The sequence below is a fragment of the Bombus pyrosoma genome, linkage group LG13 (assembly GCF_014825855.1).
Source record: "Bombus pyrosoma isolate SC7728 linkage group LG13, ASM1482585v1, whole genome shotgun sequence".
Lineage (NCBI taxonomy): Eukaryota > Metazoa > Arthropoda > Insecta > Hymenoptera > Apidae > Bombus > Bombus pyrosoma.
Window position 1 is genome coordinate 4,921,050 of NC_057782.1, and position 19,596 is coordinate 4,940,645.

General features: G+C 38.6%; 1 protein-coding gene across 2 annotated transcripts in view; it reads right to left on the minus strand.

Moving 5' to 3' along the window:
* Positions 1 to 19,596, minus strand: part of LOC122574151 — a 141,279-nt gene that overhangs the window by 31,840 nt on the left and 89,843 nt on the right. For both annotated transcript variants that reach the window (XM_043741377.1, XM_043741378.1), the window contains 2 exons: positions 10,212 to 10,322; positions 6,191 to 6,304 (listed from right to left, as the gene is read on the minus strand). In XM_043741377.1, the coding sequence (XP_043597312.1) occupies positions 6,191 to 6,260 (70 nt within the window). In that variant the 5' untranslated portion in view covers positions 6,261 to 6,304; positions 10,212 to 10,322. The remainder of the gene's footprint in view (positions 1 to 6,190; positions 6,305 to 10,211; positions 10,323 to 19,596) is intronic.

Below are 19,596 nucleotides of genomic sequence, written 5' to 3' on the forward strand. Positions count from 1 at the left end.
TCGCGTTCCTTTGCTCCCTGGGAAATGTGGTCTTTTCGCATCAGCATAAAAATCAATAACACGTGATAAATCACGTTTTGATAACGTCTCCTTATCTGGTTCTAATTGAAGAGGATTTTATCAGATTTACAGAGATCCTTTCGTTTATACATCTTCTTAATTTTGATGCTAATATTTGGTAGGTCTTGGCGTAAGAATAGCCATAGTTTTCTTTGAATTATTACATTGAGAATACTGGAACTATCCGTAAACGAAGTTAGGCTAATCAAGTTGTCCAACCAGCTTCACTTTCGAATCTTTTCGTGCAGAACATCGTTCCGGTCCTTAACTAAATTTATGGATCGATGACCGCCGACATAGTCCAAAATTGGGAAACTTACCCTGCGGCTCTCGAGCTGAAGGGTGTGTGAGTTTAGACACGTTTCAAGAGATGACACACATCACCAATAGGATTATTTAATTAATTATAAGTTAGAGCAGCTTTACTTTTAATATAGGCTTTATAGAAATCTCAATTATTTTTTAATTTTTGTTAAAATATGTAATGTCTAAATTATCTTACTCCTTAATTAAAGCCAACTTTACTGAACACGTTGATAGAGGATTGACTGAATCTCATTTAGTAAATTTCATTCTTATTAGTTTATCTTTATATAACGGCATAGTACTATCTATACGGGGCCAATAAATCAATTTTTATAGGATATAATATGAACATATTGTAGAATTGATTATTTTCCATGAAATATTACGAGCAATAAAAGGATTATGTATAATACTTTTCATGAAATATTTCATATAATAAAACTATTTTTCTTCTTCTCAGGAGAAGAAGCAAGTGAAATTTTGTATCGATCAAACCTGTCACCATCTTTTTTAACATTCTTCAGCGTTGTCATACATCCTGACAGAGGAAAAAGATCGGATATCCATTCGATGCCGTTTGAACCGCACCCAAAAACCAGGTTACCCCCATGGGGCCCGACCTGGGTTCTAACGCGAGATTTCCATTTTCCAGCCATAAATCAAAATGTCTTCGATTCGAGCGAACAGTAGCCTACTTTTTCCAACCATTCTCGATCCCTCTATGCTAACCGAACCTCCGTTAGATCGTCCTCCTCGTTCGTGGAAAAGTAAATAACGATCGTTCGGTAAAAGGCTGGCGTGTTCACGGGTGACTTTGCAAATAAAAAACCTTCGATCTTAAAAACTTTCCAGCAGCTTTCGTTCCTTTCTCGCTGTTCCCATTCTTACTTAACGTCGTCTCCAAATCCATGCCCGCAGGCTATGGCGAAAACTTAGGCAATTACGCGGAATTAAACTCCTTAAAATTTACAAGGACAGTCTGGTTTGACACAATTTTCTTGAAACTCGGACAGACGACGAGACGTTCTTTGTTTGTTGCTCGGTAATGAGCCATCGTAATTGTTAGTTAGGGAGTAATTACTCGGTTGATAATGCTTAATAAAAGGAGTAAGTACTGATGGATCGTAACGACTCGCAACATTTCTCATTTTACGTAATCGTATTTTGAAACAAAATAGCCCCTTTATTTCTCGCCACGACCACTTTCGTAACTTGTATTATGTCGACGAACTTTTCTAATATCTTGAGTGGGGACAGCGGCAGTCTCTAAAGAAAATTACGGTGTCAGTTAGCCGAAAGTTGTCGCTTTTATTTGAAGGATACTTCAATTTCCGCTTCGTTGGTACAGAAACATGCATCCACAGTGGAATAATTTACACGGTCGTTTTTTCAAACCGAGCAGTCTGATGATCGATATCATATCGGAAGGAAGATGGAGATAAATTTCCCGATAGCAGACACAAATCAACGTTAGAGATCGTTTTATGACTAATCCCGCCAATACATCGATGGTAACGAGGGTATGAAAGTGAACCATCAGTAAATGCATAAGCTGCAACGCGTTAATACGTAAACCGACGGGGCAAAATCTTTGAAGCTCATGAAACAGCCAATAGAAAACCCGTAGAATATGTAGCTTCTGATCGTCGAAATTAATAATACAACAGTCACATGGTAGGATCTTTTAAACGAGATAGCCTTCACTGGCTGACTATCGATTATCGATTATCGTGCAAACTTTTTCCTCTGTATCCGGGTAAAATCGCTGGCGAGCGCAATTCAGAGTTTTCTTCTATCAATGGAAAGGATATATGACAGGATAAATAAAATTTACGGATACTTGAATTTGCATACGGTATTTTCGATACGAAAGCTCCGAGCTGGCAGAGAAAATCGATTGCTCACGTCGAGTTAAGGTGTGTAATCGATTGTGATATATATGAAAGCATCGAGGTATAGAAATTGTCCTTTTAAAAATATTCATTCATCGACGTCAGCTCATCACTGTTAATATGTATAAGCTATGGTTTATCGGTGATAATGGAGAAATCGGATTATCTTGGTAACGTTCCTGCTGCTCCTTTACAGGAATAATTTGTGTATTGATTACAGAAGTGTAATGAACCACTCATTTCAATTATGCTAATTTGTGTGTACCTACAGAGAGGGAAGAAAGAATTAATCCTCGCCCGCGGACAAATGTTTGCAAGCGGAGGAAATGGGCACGCTTTGTCATGTGGGAACCATCGCGTTAAGGTAGCCAGGACAAATGATAATTGCTCTCGATAACCACTGCACAGTTTGGTATTAAGCTATTCGAGGAATATCCCGACGATATATGGCGCGATATTGTTACCACCAACGCTTTGACGTTGCACAATAAAATGATATAAATGGGTATAATTTAACTCTCGGACAACAGTAGTCAACTTTGATTTATACCGATATTTTATGTATACGTATTATTATTTCATCAAACTATATACATATGTAAAGAATATTGATTTTTAAGTAAATCTTACTGCTTTTATACATTTTATAAAACAAATATTCGATGCCGGTGACAAAAATGATCCAGCCACAAGAGTTAAACTTACATGTTAGCTTCGAGATATCGAAAGGAAACATAATTTATCTAACTTCCAAAAATTTCTGACTTCAAATCCTTCGCCTTAACCTGATTTTGACGTTTTGTATTTGTTGAAGGTAACCACTTTTAAGAAAACTCTACATCTGGTCTTTTTAGCTTTCTAAAGCACTGAAGCCATCGACAGCGTATAGACGAAAGATTGCGACGAAGGCAGACCATAAACAGTCGACAGGCGACGTTGGCTTCGGGGTTTCTCAGTTATAGAGTAACACTGTTAGCGTGTAGATCTGGACCAGCTCAAATTATTATTTCATTCTTGTACTTTTCACTTCTGTATTTAAAATATATTTCTCTACCTTATAATTTATCCACGCGTCTCTCTCATTATACATCTAACAACCTCAACAGTATTCTTTTGTAAAAAAAACACGCTAGATCTACAAATGACAGAGTATCTAATTACAAATATTTCTGAATTCAACGACCAAAAATAGCATCGTACGAAGAAAGATCGAAAGTTGAGTCATCAATGACAATGTTCCATGCGTACGCGACGCTGTTACACCCCGATCGAAGTTCCTCCGCCAAGGATTCCAGGAAAGGGAAACGACAAGATCGAAAGGTGTGAGGGGACGATGGTTCAGGCTATTTCAGGAAGCCGTAGTGATTACGCTTCGGTCGCCAATGAGAGCTTATCGCACCGCCTTGTAAAGAAGTGTCTATATATACGTAGCCATTACCAGCAGCTCTCTGGAAGCAAGCACCCCTCCACAACCAGCTTTCACAGCGCGCCACGCCGCGGCGACTAAACGCCGTCAAGCTTGCTAAGTTATTACGTCGTGAAAATAAGGAGAAAATTGGAAAGCGGTTTAGCCGTGAAAGTGGTGTCAATTACCGTCTCGATACCCTAAGTCTAAGATAGCTAGCTTTCAAACAACTTCGACCAAAGTCGATCAAAAGATTTCACGACATGTTCGGTTTTTTGGCTTCTTGCATACGTCTTTCAATTTATGAACCAGGTTGCCACGTGACGAGAGGACCGCAACGTTCGTATAATTAATGGTCGTCGACGCGAGACAGAGAAAGAGTGTCAAGAGAGCGAATGTCGTGGATGGTAGCTTCCACACTCTCTCTTCGGTACCACGACGAAAATAATCATTTTCAACGCGTTGATAAATCGTCAAGGGTTTATCAAACTTTCAGCGACGTGTCGCGAAATTGATGTTTCTTGCTATAAATAACGGTACAACCTCGTGCAAGAACAGGTTCAGTCTGTCTGACTCGCGCCGTCCCTTTCTACTGCGAGACCAAAGTTGGTTACGTGTCGAACGCGTCGCTTCCATCGCGTCCCCTGTAACTTCTAAAATTACTAGGGAAAGGTTGCTTTATTTTTAGATCTTTCGCGAGTGTCCTTGAATCTAATAATATGTTCTTAAAACTGTAGGTGCTTTTCTAGTCCATCCAGACTGTTCCCTTTTATTCCATTCTTCTTTATTTATATCGCGATATTGTCTCATTCTGCCTATTTCATTCTATCGATGAATCGTGTTAATTTAAACGAGAAAGTTAACCAGCGACCGCAGGGAACCAAAAACTCGCCGTTCGGTGAGTCGATAAAAAGCATCTGTCTCACAGCTGACACAGCACGAAGTCAGACCGTCAATCATCACGATACACGGACGCTCTATCCAGATAAAAAGAACCGCCCATTGGCTCTCTGTTACGTTGCTGCCCGCGGCGATAATGATGCTAGCAGGAAGTATGGGAATCATCGATCCAAGCCCCTGTTCTTCCTTCATTCAGCTTTATTGTCAGACTTTTATCAAGCAAAGGAAACGGGGCACGGGTAAAGCCGAAGAGAAGCGTGAAACTATAATAGAACGATTTCCAGTGATTGGATCACGATGATCGACGCAATTTCTATGGGTAATTCGGCTTCTGGCAGTCGTGAATAGACAGAAAATACAGATGAAAGCGCAGGGAATGATGAAAAGGACAGGTAACAATGCAATCCTAAAAATGTCCGCGTGCAATATCGGCACCTGTTGTCCCATGAAATAACCGAACGCTATTCACGAAGATCCTGTCTCCTTTTCGGACGTCGAACAATCGCGGTTTGAACTCGATTGATTCGTCAATCTTATTCACCGGAAGATTCGAGGTCTCGTTTTCCTACTTTCGTCCTTGCTTTCATTTAGCAAATGGTCGGTTCGTTTCTCATTTCGAGATTGCTCGTTAGGAATTGAAAAGGAAATGTATCATGAATAATTAATTGTTCTACGATAAGCTGATCCCCTCCTTCTACTCCAGTAGTTTGATGGAATTTAATTTCCTGGAAATTTTTTGAAAATAAAATCGCCGTCTCATCTTCACGAGTACTCGCTGGTTTTTATTCTTCCAAGAAAGAAACGCGTTTTCACGTAAACGCATGACCCCAAAAAGCCACGCGGAGAAGGAGAAAATGCGTGCGATGGAATGTAGGTGGCAGTAAACAACGCTGCAAAAATATTTCGGGGTGAGAGAATATTTCCGCCAGGGTATCAGGGGCTGCACATTGTTTTTGCATTCAGATGTACAAGCGGCCTAAACTTTAATTACGGTACGAGAACTGGGTTAATCACTCGCTATTCGGTACGTTTTAGGTGCGGTTAGCCACGCACCGAATATTTTTCACCAGTCCTAACCAACGTTTCCAACGACAGCTGTACGTTTTAACGATCGGCGAAACGAGTCGAAGTTGAAATTACTATGCACCCTCCTAGTAAAGATTGAAATTTACCGAGTCAATGTGAAAACTACGAACTCCGTAATCCACGGAATTGATACGAATGGAAATGTACTTCGAGCAATAACTCCAGGGAACTATGCCAACGGTGTCGTACTATTTTCACCATTTCCATTATCTATCCGTGGAATTTACGGGTTGAGTCAAAACTTCTAGATGCCCGCGCGAGTGTCCATTTAAACTTTATGATAAACACAAGCTTGATATTTCATCCTGAAACGTTCAACCAGTTCGTTTGTGCACTGAAATTGAACGTTTATATATGATAATTCGTCTCCTTTATCTTTCTGAAAATTTTAACTCACGTTTCTATTCTGGCACATACGCGGTACTACCTCGTTATAGTTACTTATTTAGTTGATTTATGAGATGTTCCCGTGGGAATTGTTACGTTTGAGAATGTTGTAAATTTTCATTTAAAGTTCGCGGTAAATCGTGGAATGACTAACCTGTGGGTGTGCATGGCGTTCGTGCTGCCTCCACGAGGTCCTCCCGACTTCCGGGCGGTGCTTCCAGCATCGTGCCGCTGCCGGAGAATTTCTTTACACATAGCAGGCTCAACGCTGAAACAGAATGAAAACATTGTCAGAAATAACAGACATTTGAAATAAAGATTACATTAATATAAATATTCGATGAGTTTTTTGTGCATGTATTGCAGTCTCAATTTGCATTTGATTATTAAAGAATAAATTGTACTTATTTTTACACGAAAAACAGATCCGTTAATTATGTAGAAATTAACGTTTAATCGAGTTCAACGTCTGTGTTCTATCGATATTTCTACAATTAATGACGGGATTTTCGACGAAGTTATGACAACTGAATTTGACTCGTTTACAAATTACGTCTTTTCCTGGCTGCACCTCGTTACCTCATCTTAAATGCCAGTGAATTACAAGTATATTCCTAAATATAAAACATTTACGTCCATGGTAATCCATTTTTCAAAATAATCCATCAGGAATACAAAGTAATTATTTTATTAATTTAGATGTTTTAATATTTCCATATTTTATATTTGTAATATTTATATAATATAATAATATAATACTTATATTATTTAAATATTTAATTACATAAGCTCGAGTATGATTTATGGGCGATGAATAAATTCTCCTATTATAGGTACTATTATAGAAACGCCTTGAGAAACTCCAACATACAGAAACTATTGACATTTCAGGAGATTAACAATTCCTGATAACATCCAGCTCCTCTTTACTAGACTAACAATAAGTAGAACGCGATGTCTGATCCAATATCGTCATATTCTACTTAACGTTCAATAGCTTCGTATTCTGCGCAGAATATCAAACATCTGAAATGAAATGCGAAGTGTTTGAAGTATTCTTGTGTAAAAATATTCCAACAAACATTTTCAGTAAATAGCTTTTGTTAAACAGTTCCCCCTTGCCAAACTAATTAGTACAACACGCTGTCTGACCCAACATCATCCTATTCTATTCAATATTGAATTATTTTATACTTTGTATATAATATTAAACATTCAAAATGAAATTCATATTGTTTTAGGTATTCTCAAGTAAAAATCTCCTAGTATTCACTTTCTCTGAATAAACAGTTTTTGATAATATCCATTTCCTCTCTACGGAAATAATCATACGAAGAATAGGGCGACTGACCTAATACGTACTATTCTACTTAACGTTCAATTCCTTCGTATTCTGCGCACGATATGAAACATTTAAAATAAAATTTCCACTGAAGCATCCTCGTGTATAACTTTTCCAGCAGACGTATACTCTAAATAATTATGCGTCATTTTCTCTAAAAAATGTTCCCGCCACAGTAAAAATAAAAGAGACATGGGCACAGTCCAGCCAAAACTGTCTTCTCATTCACAAAATGTTCTCTGACATTCGCATAATTCTTTTCCCCGCAATTTACCATTAGGCCAAGGCAAAAGAAGAACACTCATCACCGCGAGATCTCCTCAGCAACACACGTTATTCGTGCAAGACTCGCGTGTATGGTCGAGACACGTTTTAATTAAATTTTCATAACCACAGCGCCGCGAGGAATGCTCCGTTCTATGTAATAACATATGTGTCTCGTGGCACACACCTTGACACTGCGCTATGCTTACGATCGTATGTACAAATAGGATGCAAACACTGGTATTGGAAGGGTTATACGAGCCGGATAATAATGTTTAGCCTTTGTGCTTGGTCGCAAGCCAGGAAGAAAGTATTAACAGTACCGTTGCGTCGGTTCGTGGCACTGACGTTCAAGGAACGCTTTGCATGATTAATTTTGAGGTTGCGTCTGAAACATCAGGTGCCAACTAGTCGTGTCAGGATTCGTTCCTTTTCGCATCATTTGTCCTATCACTGAAAATCTCTCGTAGCTCTAGATGAAAATTGTATGGCCGCGCTTGTGAATGTTTTGGTTGGTCGAATTAGAATTTATGAAACTGATTATTCTTTCTGAAGAAGGAAGTTACTCAGGATACCCTAAAGTAGCTTTTATTACGCCATTCTCGTATCGGAGAACGAAAACCTTCCTCATTGGACTTTCGATCATTTCTACTAGCATTCTACCATAAACAGAATCTTTCAAAAGTATATCCTGCAATCGTTTAGTTCATTAAGCTGAAACAAGACCTTCACATTACGTTGTTTCATGAATATTCAATGATAGATTAGACAAAGTCAGATTCTAAGGTTTAAATTTAATTCAATACCTGTTCCACTGAACTCCACTTATTTTTCACGGTTTAGAATGTCATTTGAACGTTGACAATTTTTTCGAAAATCAATACAGGCTCTTTCATTCTTCCAATTTTCTTTCCTCGCCACGAAAATTCTTCCTTTTCATGGCGGAAAAACTCTACGAACGAGGCGGCCGGAACTTTTCACAATCTCGGTGTACGGTACAGCTTCCTGCGTTTCAATTTTCATCCTTTGACGATAGTCGAAAGGCAAGAAGCTTCAAGCATTGAAAATCGGTGGCGGTGGCGGCAGCTACCGAATCATCCTCTTTGTCTCTTCCTATTTTCCAATAGTCCTTACCATCTTCTTCCTCCTTCCTTCTCGATTCCTTCCTTCCCCCGCCTCTCTCTTTCTCCTTCTCTTCGTCTTTGGATCCTTTTGTGCCGGCCAGATCGAGGAGACCGCTTTTTCCAAGCCACGGCAGCTCTAATCTTGCACGATCGTTCGCTCTGTCGCCTCTCTGTCGACGAGTTTGCGGATACTTTGAAAGCAAATTCACGAGCCACAATTCCAGATAAAATTGCGCCTTTCACCGGCTGACTCACGAAAGAATTCCGAATTGTATTTCAGCCCGCGTGCATTGTCGCGCCGCACGGCTTCCTCCTTTTCTGTGTCTGGAACCCGACAAAATTGAATCACAAGCGGGGGGGGGGGGGAGAAATGCTTTCCTTCCACCGATCATTTCCGAACTTTCTTCCCCTTTCCTCGGCTCTGTCGATCTTCGTTTTCCTCTCTGTTTAGTTGTATCTCTCGTTTCTCTGACAAAGAAGATTTGTTTTGCCATTGCTTAATATTTGTTTCAGATTTCCTATCTGTTCTTCAATTCTAGGGAATTCGGTTGAAGAAAAAGAAAGAGCTATCGAATTATTTTGAAAATTTATTGCCTGGTAGATTCGAATGTGAGGCAGGACGCATCGGTTAGCCAGGAATCCCACGATACAACTCGCCGTACAAATTATTCACATTCTGCACAACAAACAGATTCCACATACCACGCGACCGTTTCCGTCGTTCCAAACGTAACGAATTTCACGAATAATCGGGGCAACTCTATCTTGTTTTCCTTTGCTTTTTTCGTCCTTTTACATACAGACGGTCGAATATTGGTCCTATTTCTTTTGGTTCTTGCAGCAGTTTGATCTTTCGGAAACAATTATTCGTCAAACGTTGTTTTTCGGTTGCTATGGTTTCTATTCTTCATCCAGAATCCACAGGGTTACTTTGTTAAGATACGTGAGCCGAAATCCAACGATATACGCAGGCGGTCAGCTCGAACGAGAAAATTCCAGCCTCGGCGAAACAGCAGGGGGAATTTTATTTATCCGAATACCAGGTCGTTTATCTCCAGTCTCTCGAGCTTCCACAACCAAGCCACCGGCCAACTTTCGTTTCAGAATCCAATTTTTTTTCGCGGACATGCCACGAAGCTGGCTAATGTACTGTCTAAGATGTATGTTGGCAGAATCTGAACGTTACATTTTATATCTTTTAAGCTCTCAAAGATTAACCAAGAAGGCAGTTACCATGTTTGATTTTCATTTTTCTTCCTCAAGGAGCGATACAATTTTTCTGTCAGACGTCTATTCGTCTAATTGTGTAATCAATCATTATGTGAGTAAATTATGTGGGGAACGAAGGAGAATTGCAATGAAGCAGAGTACTCTTTTATTAAAATAAAAGTCAATGAACTACATTTTCAAAAAATTATTTATATAAAATTTATAAGAAAGCTCACCCCGCTTCACGTCCCGCCACGTGTTCGTGATTTCGTCGAATCTTCCTTGCCCGTTTGGTGTTCACCCATATATTCCTCTCACATCGTTCTGATACCTAACGTTCTACGAATCTGAAACATAGCAGAACAATGTGGTTAAGAGATTTATTCCAAATTTCCGGCCATTCTTTCCCTATTACCTATTACTGTTGTGCAACGTGACTTCAATTATAATGCTACTACAATGTAATATTGTTTTTAACAGTGTATGACAATCAATAGCTGCAATGTTGAACCGATATGCAATTTCTGTATTCAAATAAAGATAAAGTAATTGTTTTAAAGCAAGACGAGAGCTTTTATATTCACTGATAAATCTCAGGCCAATACTTTTCGATCCCTTGATCCCAAGAATCCAGGTTTATTCGGTTCCTAGATTGCTCCATTCCCAAACCTCGAATATCCATATCCATCCTATTCCCAGACAACCATTTCCTATGCTTATTCTACTGTTAAGTTTCAAATATCTTCTCTTGGCTTACGTTTTAGCCTGCAGCAAATATCTCATAACTTACCAATATAACCACGCCCATAGTTATGTATGTCTCATTACAGCGTTAATAAAATTTTGTCTGATAGGTGCTCGAACACTATCGTGAGTCACTGTATAAATTTATAAATTTTTAACGCTGTCCATCGTGTTTAGCACCCTTTTTAATTCGATCAGAGATCCTGACATTATAAAATATTTCTATGACGAGGATTGAAATACTTTCTTAAGTCACTGTATTAATTTCTGAATTTTTCAACATTGTTTAATATTTTCTCTCGGTCAATTAAAGATTCTATCATGAATCACTGTATTAATTTCTGAATTTTTCAACATTGTTTAATCTTTTCTCTCGATCAATTAAAAATTCTATCATGAGTTTAGAACAGAGCACACATGCGACAAATGCATAATGCTATCCCGGGGCTGCATAATATGAGGCTGGTGGCTGTGTGCACGTGTACCTATTGGTGCGGGCGCATGTGGCGAGATGTATGCACCGCAAACCACGCAAGAGCAAATAGGAGATACGAGTGTGCGCGGCTTATGTAAAATGTCGGCTACAAACTGAAATCGTAAAATTCCCGTGTCCCATAACTTTTATCTTTCCGCTGTGTTCCGTTAAAGCACGTTTTATCGTTTTAATTCGTTTAATACGCAACCGTTTTAATCAATCAAACGATTCGAAATGTTTACCGGGAAACGGAATTGCCACCGAGATATGATATTTATTTCGATAGTTCCCCACTCCTCTGGTCCGATTTTCTGTGTTCTTTAAAATTTAATATTCCTCTTTGTCGTTTGACTCGATAAATTGTTGCAAATATTAAATTTCGTAATCCAAATTGTAACCTTTTATTATTGGTTTTTAGCATCCCATTTTTGAGAAATTTTTTCATACTCGATATATTACATTGTAATATGCGAAATATTGAACTTTTAAACATTCATAAATGGATTTTTCACAGCGTTATTTATATGTAAATGTTAAAAAAGAAACTCGGTTATGAAAGAGGAAACCCACAGCTTCGAAATGACATACAATGGTACATTTACGAAAATAAAAGTATTTATGGTAAAAAAGGTTTAGAAAATTCGAACGAAAACTATAATCTAAAAACATGATATTCCAAAAATCTTTGAAAATCTCCTAAGAAAGGTATTAACCTGACTAATATTCCATCGAAACGAGGGAGAATGCGTAGAGTAAGTATCCATAAATACTGTTCCGAAAACGAGATTGCTCGTAAATTCCGTTACTTTTATCTCTTAACGTTCGTTTCCCGGTTCCCGTTAGTCGACTGGTTACAGGATAGGGAATGCTCAGCCCTTTCTTAATTTCCGCTCCATCACTTCGTTCGACCGTGCTTTTGTCCGTTTCTTTATCCTCTTTACTATTCACCTGAATCCCCTTCGTCCTTCTAAAAACTTTAATCATTAGCAAAAGCATTTAACAAAATTCGAAATCCTCAACGTTACAACAAACGAAGGGCATACACAATAGACTTGCTCGAGGCTGAAAAGCTGACAACGAAATGAATTTAGTCGAAAATCCTCGGGAGAATAATTAATGGAACAATTTCGTTTCGTTATCGTAGGTTCTCCGTTACTTAGCTCTTTGCTCGTCGAGCAGCTCGAAAAGACGGGCTCCAGGTGCTGTTCTCGCCAGATAATGGCGTAGCTATCTGCATATCCGCTAATTCACGATGGAAATTCGCGATGGAAACTCGCGAGAGAACACCGAGAAAATCCTGACAGCAGTTTCGGTTATCGCTCGAGTGGTCACCGGTTGGCCAGTCTTGGTCATACCAGCGGCACCAGGGATCTGATAATTGGTGTCTGGAAGCTGTTTTCAGCCGGAAACCAATCGTCATCTTCTCTTCGGTGAAAGTTTCGCAGCTACTAGTAGAGTTTCCTTTCTGTGAACTGTCTAACCCGCGTGCTGGTGTAACCAATCGTTGAAATAGTGTCACCCAGCAAACCAAGAGAAGAAAAATTGCGGTCAGCGAAGCGCGAAAACTGTACAGTAACACATGGGAAAGTTCGTGTCCGTGTTCGGCTAGCGTGTAACCACACCACTTCACCGATCGCCAATATCACGCGGAGAGGTGGAAAACGAGAGAACCTTTCACCCCGATCGAGCCGAAAAGTATTGCGGCTTCGCACAGAAATTCCTTGAAATCAATCGCTCCTAATTAATATCGTTCGACGTTTCTGGATTCCATTGTTGATTGTTGTTGTAATTTAAATTTAAGTACAGATCTGATTTTCTGTATCTGTATTTCCTGATTAAATAAAGGATTTGATAATTCGTATTGTTAATGAAATTGATGCTTCGAAGTGTATCGAATTCCTTTGGAAATAAATTTAATTAAAAGTGTTTTTAGTGTAAATGTTTGAAGGTTCGGACGTTCGTTTTCTTTTCCCATATGTATTCTAATTATGGTGATTGAAGAGACTCGTTCCTCGGTCCATTTGATAAGTTCACGTGAAATTTCCATCCATAGAAGAGGAATAGCGAAGGGGATAGTGAAAGAGAGTCGAGTGAAATAGCGCTGAAAAACGCTTCTCCGGGCGCGAACGAGGTTGCCGTTATTTCCGATATCACGCAGGCGATGATACTTTCATGTGCCTACTATATTGAAGTTATTGGTCTGCGGTTTTCGGGTTATCTGTAGTTTCTATGTGAACTTCGAACGCTATGCACTCTATTTTTTCTACTCCGACCGACCTTACTTTTTTCAAAATAACCGTGTTAAATGGAAATTACGTTATTACAATTATAACAATATAAATATATATTACTACAATAAATGGAATATCGCAGCATATTATAATGATAATACACTTAATTTCTAAAGGGTTTCTCGAAACAAGTGACATTGTCAAGGTGATCCAGGGAAGCATAGGAACATCGTGACGAAGACAAGCGATCCGCACATATGAACCTTTATTCGTGTATTATGTAAGGATCAAGATCCCAGCTTTAGTGCACCGTCCATCCCAGTTCCCTACATACACCTACATCCTACACTCGCGAGCCAACTCCCAGGAGTCATATAGTTGGTGACTAGTAATTAGCTAGACGAGTGACACTATCTCCGTTATCACTCCCAAGGTACAACGAACACGCAATATCCAGACTCATGGTCGTATCATGCATTCGTTTCTGTCCCTCTATAATTCCATGCACGTAATTCTCCGTTATCAGATCAATCGCGGCTCTATTTCGCCGAATAATCAACTTTCAAGATAATCGAATAACTTCCATGGGAAGTATTATATCATCTTCTCATTTACTTGAAAATCATGTGAAATCAGATTCAAGGGGAACCTTTTGTTCGAGTCGAATGAACCTTCCTTATTCATAACCATTTCTCTCATTTTTCATTCTTCATTTCCCCAGTTGAAAGATCTGATTACAAGAGACGTATGCGGAAAGGAGGAACTCGCGGTTGTACGCGAATTGCCTTTCCAATGCAATTCTTTCCTTTACCATGTTTTTCTATTTTTATCAACCACTATATCTCCAGCCATTCTTCCCTTTATCTTTGCTCATCCCTGTACACTCTGTTATATTTGTATATATATTTTCATCTTCTATCTTTCCGTTTCTCTTCGAGTACTCGATTTGTTCTTCTGGTTTTCAGTCTCCCGCGTGTCCTTTCCCGCTGCCGCTTACTAAGCTACCGTTGCGCGTCTATCTGCATGCTCCTCAGCTACGTACACATCTGGAAGACGTTTTCCACGGGAAAAAGGACGACTTCATAACCAGGAATGCAGACGAGAATATAAAGCAGACAGTACAGTGGAACGATCTCATAACCTTTTCCAGGCGTTGCGCCCTTAACATTTTTCTCTGCTCTGTTGCTTTCTCTTTCAACCCTACCCTCGTATATCCGACTCTTTTGCTGTGACCACCATTCGCTATTTCGGTGTGCCGGACGACCGGGTAATTTTCGTGGCTTGCGTAAGTTTGCGGAACGGCCTTCGGATATCCGAATGCAAATGAAATTTTGCGGAAACGAAACAGCGGTTGATGAAAAAGTCCCGTATTAAAGTTTACATAGATTAGCACTCTTAAGGGGAAAATTATATGTCCAGATTAATGGTACACATTCTTATCAGAATCGGTTAATGGTTTACGATCACATAAATGTCAGGTTACAATATATAAAATATACAATTACTGCATTTACTAATATAAATTAAAATACTATATTTACGAAAATAAAAATACTTAAAAAATTCTTACAACGAAAAATTCAAATCCTACATGAAGGAAAAGACATTCAGCTTTAAAATGATATATATATATAATATTTTCTCTTTCATGTGGTAATTTTTTAAAAGTTACAAATTGGCGCTTCATTATCACAATTGCTTAATAAGAACAAGTGTGACAATCTTTTAAGATTACGAATAAAAAAGAATTATAAGTATTTCTCTAAAAACAAGTACCTAATGTGACAATGATCTTTAAATATTAACAGACCATAAGTAACTTGGTAATACTTAATGTAATAAAATAACTGTGTGACTGAATATAGTAGTAAAATAGCTGTAATATGTTAAGAGGGTAAACGATTCTGAGCAGACTTCGATAAACTGAGGAAGATTTCAGAACGCCGCGTCGGAAATCTATTTATGAAGAACTAACTTAAGGAAGTCTACGATAACGACGTTTCACGCCGTCTTTAATCTTCTTTCAGTTGGTGATTCCATAAAGGAACTGGCAAGTATTATAGCCTGGCGCACGTTGCCGAATAATTTATCACAGACAGCGGGAATTTCCTGTTTTCCGAGCTGGATGGCTACGTTTTCTGACTATTAGTACTCTGTTTCATAAATATCAGTTCCCCTCTAACACAACCTGGTATCAAAATACGTTTAGTCTCTCGAATTTCGATCGTATACAATAAATGACTAATCACGTGGAACGTGATTAATTAAACGAATCCTTCGTCAACCGGCGTATATTCATTACGCGGATGAATGTTTTAACGGGTTTGCTTCGATTTAATTAACATCAATCAACGATAGGTTTAAAAATGAATACTACTTCCAATCCCTTTGAAACTTTCAGCCTAATTAAACTTCGACTCACTCGAATGCAACATGGAAATGAAAATCATGGATCGTTTGGCAAATAATTGTATCTTTGTCGGTGATTAAACTACGACAGAGAAGGATGGAAACAATGAAACCGGTGGATCTGGATTTTATGAACACTGTGTATTGTATTATGTAACAGATCCCTTATGTCAGGACATCATGCTTAGTTCCTACCCTTTAGTGGCGTCCTTACGACGAAGGGATGCTGTAAACTTCGTATATCCTTCGCGTAAGACCTCGGTCATAATTTATAGAACAGATTGCTCCATTCTGCTACACTGTTATTGTGATTAACATGGCAAACGTGTTAACTGTGTTTCTGAAACGTCGTCGATCAATTTTCTCCTATCGTGATTCGCAGTTCAAGCGAACAGAGATTTCTAACTTGAAAATGAGGCAAAGTAAGACAATAAATTATTTCGTAAAGAGCTTATTTAAAAGCTTATTTAAAAGCTTTCCCTAGAGTCCGATTAAAACAGGACACTTCGAAGATTTCGATATAAATCAGTGCTTATGAATATTAACAAGATTAAGTTTCGCTGACTGTCGTCCTTGCGCTTTTAAAGGTTTCAGGCTCTTGTCTAGGACATAAAACTTCGTTTATCGTGGCAGAGTATTTTCTACTTAACACAGAGGAAACTGTTAAAGTACGCATAAAATGGTCAATTTCATAAACGTGTAAAACAATTTAGGATATAAATGCGCTGTTAAATAACTAATAGAAATTAACAGGCAGCAGATACGAATAGTATTAACTAGTAATTTGTTATAACATATAGAAATATCTCACTAGAGTCTTTTCGACAACAGAGACGCATATGAGCGTTCAGACACTTGGATCGATAAACGTTTATATTAACGAAGAGCTTTTAGTATTTAAGTCTGAGCTTAAATTTTGAAGGTTTTATTAGGCAATTAATTAATAAAAGCCAGAAATTCTGAAGGTTTTATTACGAATCCGGTAATTAACTAATACATCAATTTCATTGTCATAATTGTAACGATTTATCATGCAATAGAGTAGACTTTCTTTGAATTATGTATAATTTATTCGTGTGCTTTGAATTTAGATGATTTTGGATAAATCGATCGATTATATCGCATCGAACGCATCAGCACGAGACCCAATTACCATTTCGTGTTGGGCTACGTAATGGCTCTGTATTATTTATGTGTGGTTGAAACTGCTTCTCAGCGACATTTATACTCTTCCTAGGTCGGGGAACGGAACATTAGATAACGCGCTGTACACGCGAAATGCCCGATGCAATTAAACTGCATTATGAGTCCGCTGACTCCGAGTCTCGCTGGCGAACTTCGCTCACTGACAATAACGCGAAATGGATGTGCATTAACACTGTTTTCACGTGTTCATTCCGCGTCAAGTGGCTTAGCCTCAATAGCCCAATGAGTTCACTACCCTGATGAAAACTCGTTTTCATTTGCTACACTCGATAAAACATAGATACTTTTCAATGGATCCAGTTTTTCAAACGTGTATACACGTTTTCTAGTATGCTATCTCGTTCAAAAAAATTGCGAGTGCTTCGATTTATATGAAGTATGTGAAATTTTTGTATCGTGGACTTTGACTTATTATTCCCAAAATTATCTAATTACCTATTTGATGTTCAATTATAAATTTCTATAATCTATCGGATCGTCCATTTATGATATTGGCATAAGAGGGACGAAAAATATTGAAGTATTTTCAGAAGTATTATTGATTTTCAATTCGCACCGTCATTTTAAACGTGTGATACAACGACAATATTAAATATTTAAACACAAAATTTTACATTACTCATGTCAATACGCGAATGAGACTAGGTAACTTTCTATAAGTACATTCCAATGATTCTTCAACTTTTGTAAATGTAAACGGGTAGTACTTACTGAACGACGCTCGTATAAAGCTGAATTAATTCATTTCATCTACCTGGAAAGTTATATGGAGAAAAAGGAGATACTTGTTTTCAAACGACGAGTTAATGTTCTACCATCTTCGCCGTGAGATATAAAGGCGCAAGGAAACACGGAGGGTATTATTTTTTCAAATAAACACCGCGACTGCTGTAATTCCGCGAGATACGATCTCTTCGTACAATGGAGCAGCGCGGCGGCCAATTCAGCCTGGATAAATCAAAGCGGCGGGTACGATAAAACCTCGGAGACTTTTCTTCCTAGACAGGGATAAACTCGAGCAAGTTTTCCAGGCCGAGGCAATAACCGCGAGACCTCGCGACACCCCCGCAATCATATTCATTCCACTGGTTCTTTTATTTCTTTCTCTCTTTCTTTTTCCCTATCCAACCTTTTCCCTGTTTTCAGTTGACTTAATTAACCACACACCTCGACACCAACTGCAGCACACAGCTAATACGAAAACGTCATGCTCGTTTGTCTTCGACTTTGTTTCCTCGACTGTTTGTCATCCCAAGCAGGCTACCGAAAGAGAAACTTTTCTTCGCCCCTTCTTTTCCTCTTATTCGGTTAAAATGAAACAATGACGCTGACGTCGTCACGTAGGGGCTTTACACAATGTCTGTGTGTATCGTTTTATCTTTTTTGTTTCACGTTCCAAGTATTCTCTCCCCGTTTTTCCTTTTCCTTCGAGCTAGCTCTCTCGGCTGGTCCCCTCGTGGCTGCCCTCGAGCGTCTCGAGAGTGGTTTCGTTTTCCCCGAAGTGACGTGCTTCGAGGCTGACTGAAGGGGCTTCTACGAGGCCCAACGCCTAGATGTAATGGGCTTGATGCATCCTGAGGGGTGGATAACCTTCGAGAACAGTGGCTGCTTCGAATCTTTTATCGGAAATTCGCGCTCTCTTATTCGTACCTTCGCCTGGAGAATTCTTTTAATCGTTTTATCGAGACAGCATTTTACTGTTACATTGTACGTTCCATTATAATATTTAATTTTTGTAATAAAAATCTATACACTGTGTAAAAATTGTAATAAAGATGTTACGACTTATTTATTATCTGGTTACTTTACGCTATTCAAAATTTAATCAATTTGTTCGGTATTTTAATGATTTATAAAAATTGAAGTAATTGATTAATGCTGACAATTAAACAGCATGGCAATTAATGTATGTATTAATTATGTCTCTCGAAATTAATAAAACGATTATTATAATCACTCTGACATCGCACCGAAAACTGTTGCAATATATTTTACGTTAGAAATCACATTCAGTTTGTTTTATAGTTCGTGTTATGATACTATTATATTTATTACAGGAAGGCAAATCTATTTCGAAAAGAATTGGAACCGAAATTAATAAATCAAAATCTTTATCCAGCCATAAATCAACTCGTAAAATTCCAAACCTTTGAACACCCATAAAATCCAACTGTCCACTTCAATAATAGTAGCAATCCAGCATATGATACATGTCAGAGTATAACGTTTCCATCTAGAGATTTATTAAGAACGATTCACCATACGAACCACGGCGGAAGCTAGCGATTACTATCGTTCGTACGCGCGGTATGCAGCATATTCTATTCTGAAACATTAGTACGTAGAATCGAGACACGGTCTGGGTATTCTGGCGCAGCTTAAATCGCTGGTATTACGAGTTTACGCCGCGAAAGCTCTCGGTGGAAAGCCCACAGTACGCTTAAGTGCACAGATAATTGGTTCTGACAAGAAAGTTTAGTCCGTGTTACGGGCCGAACACTTCGTTCCAGAAAATTTCCCAACACTTCCAGCTTTCCACGTGGCTTGACCACAACA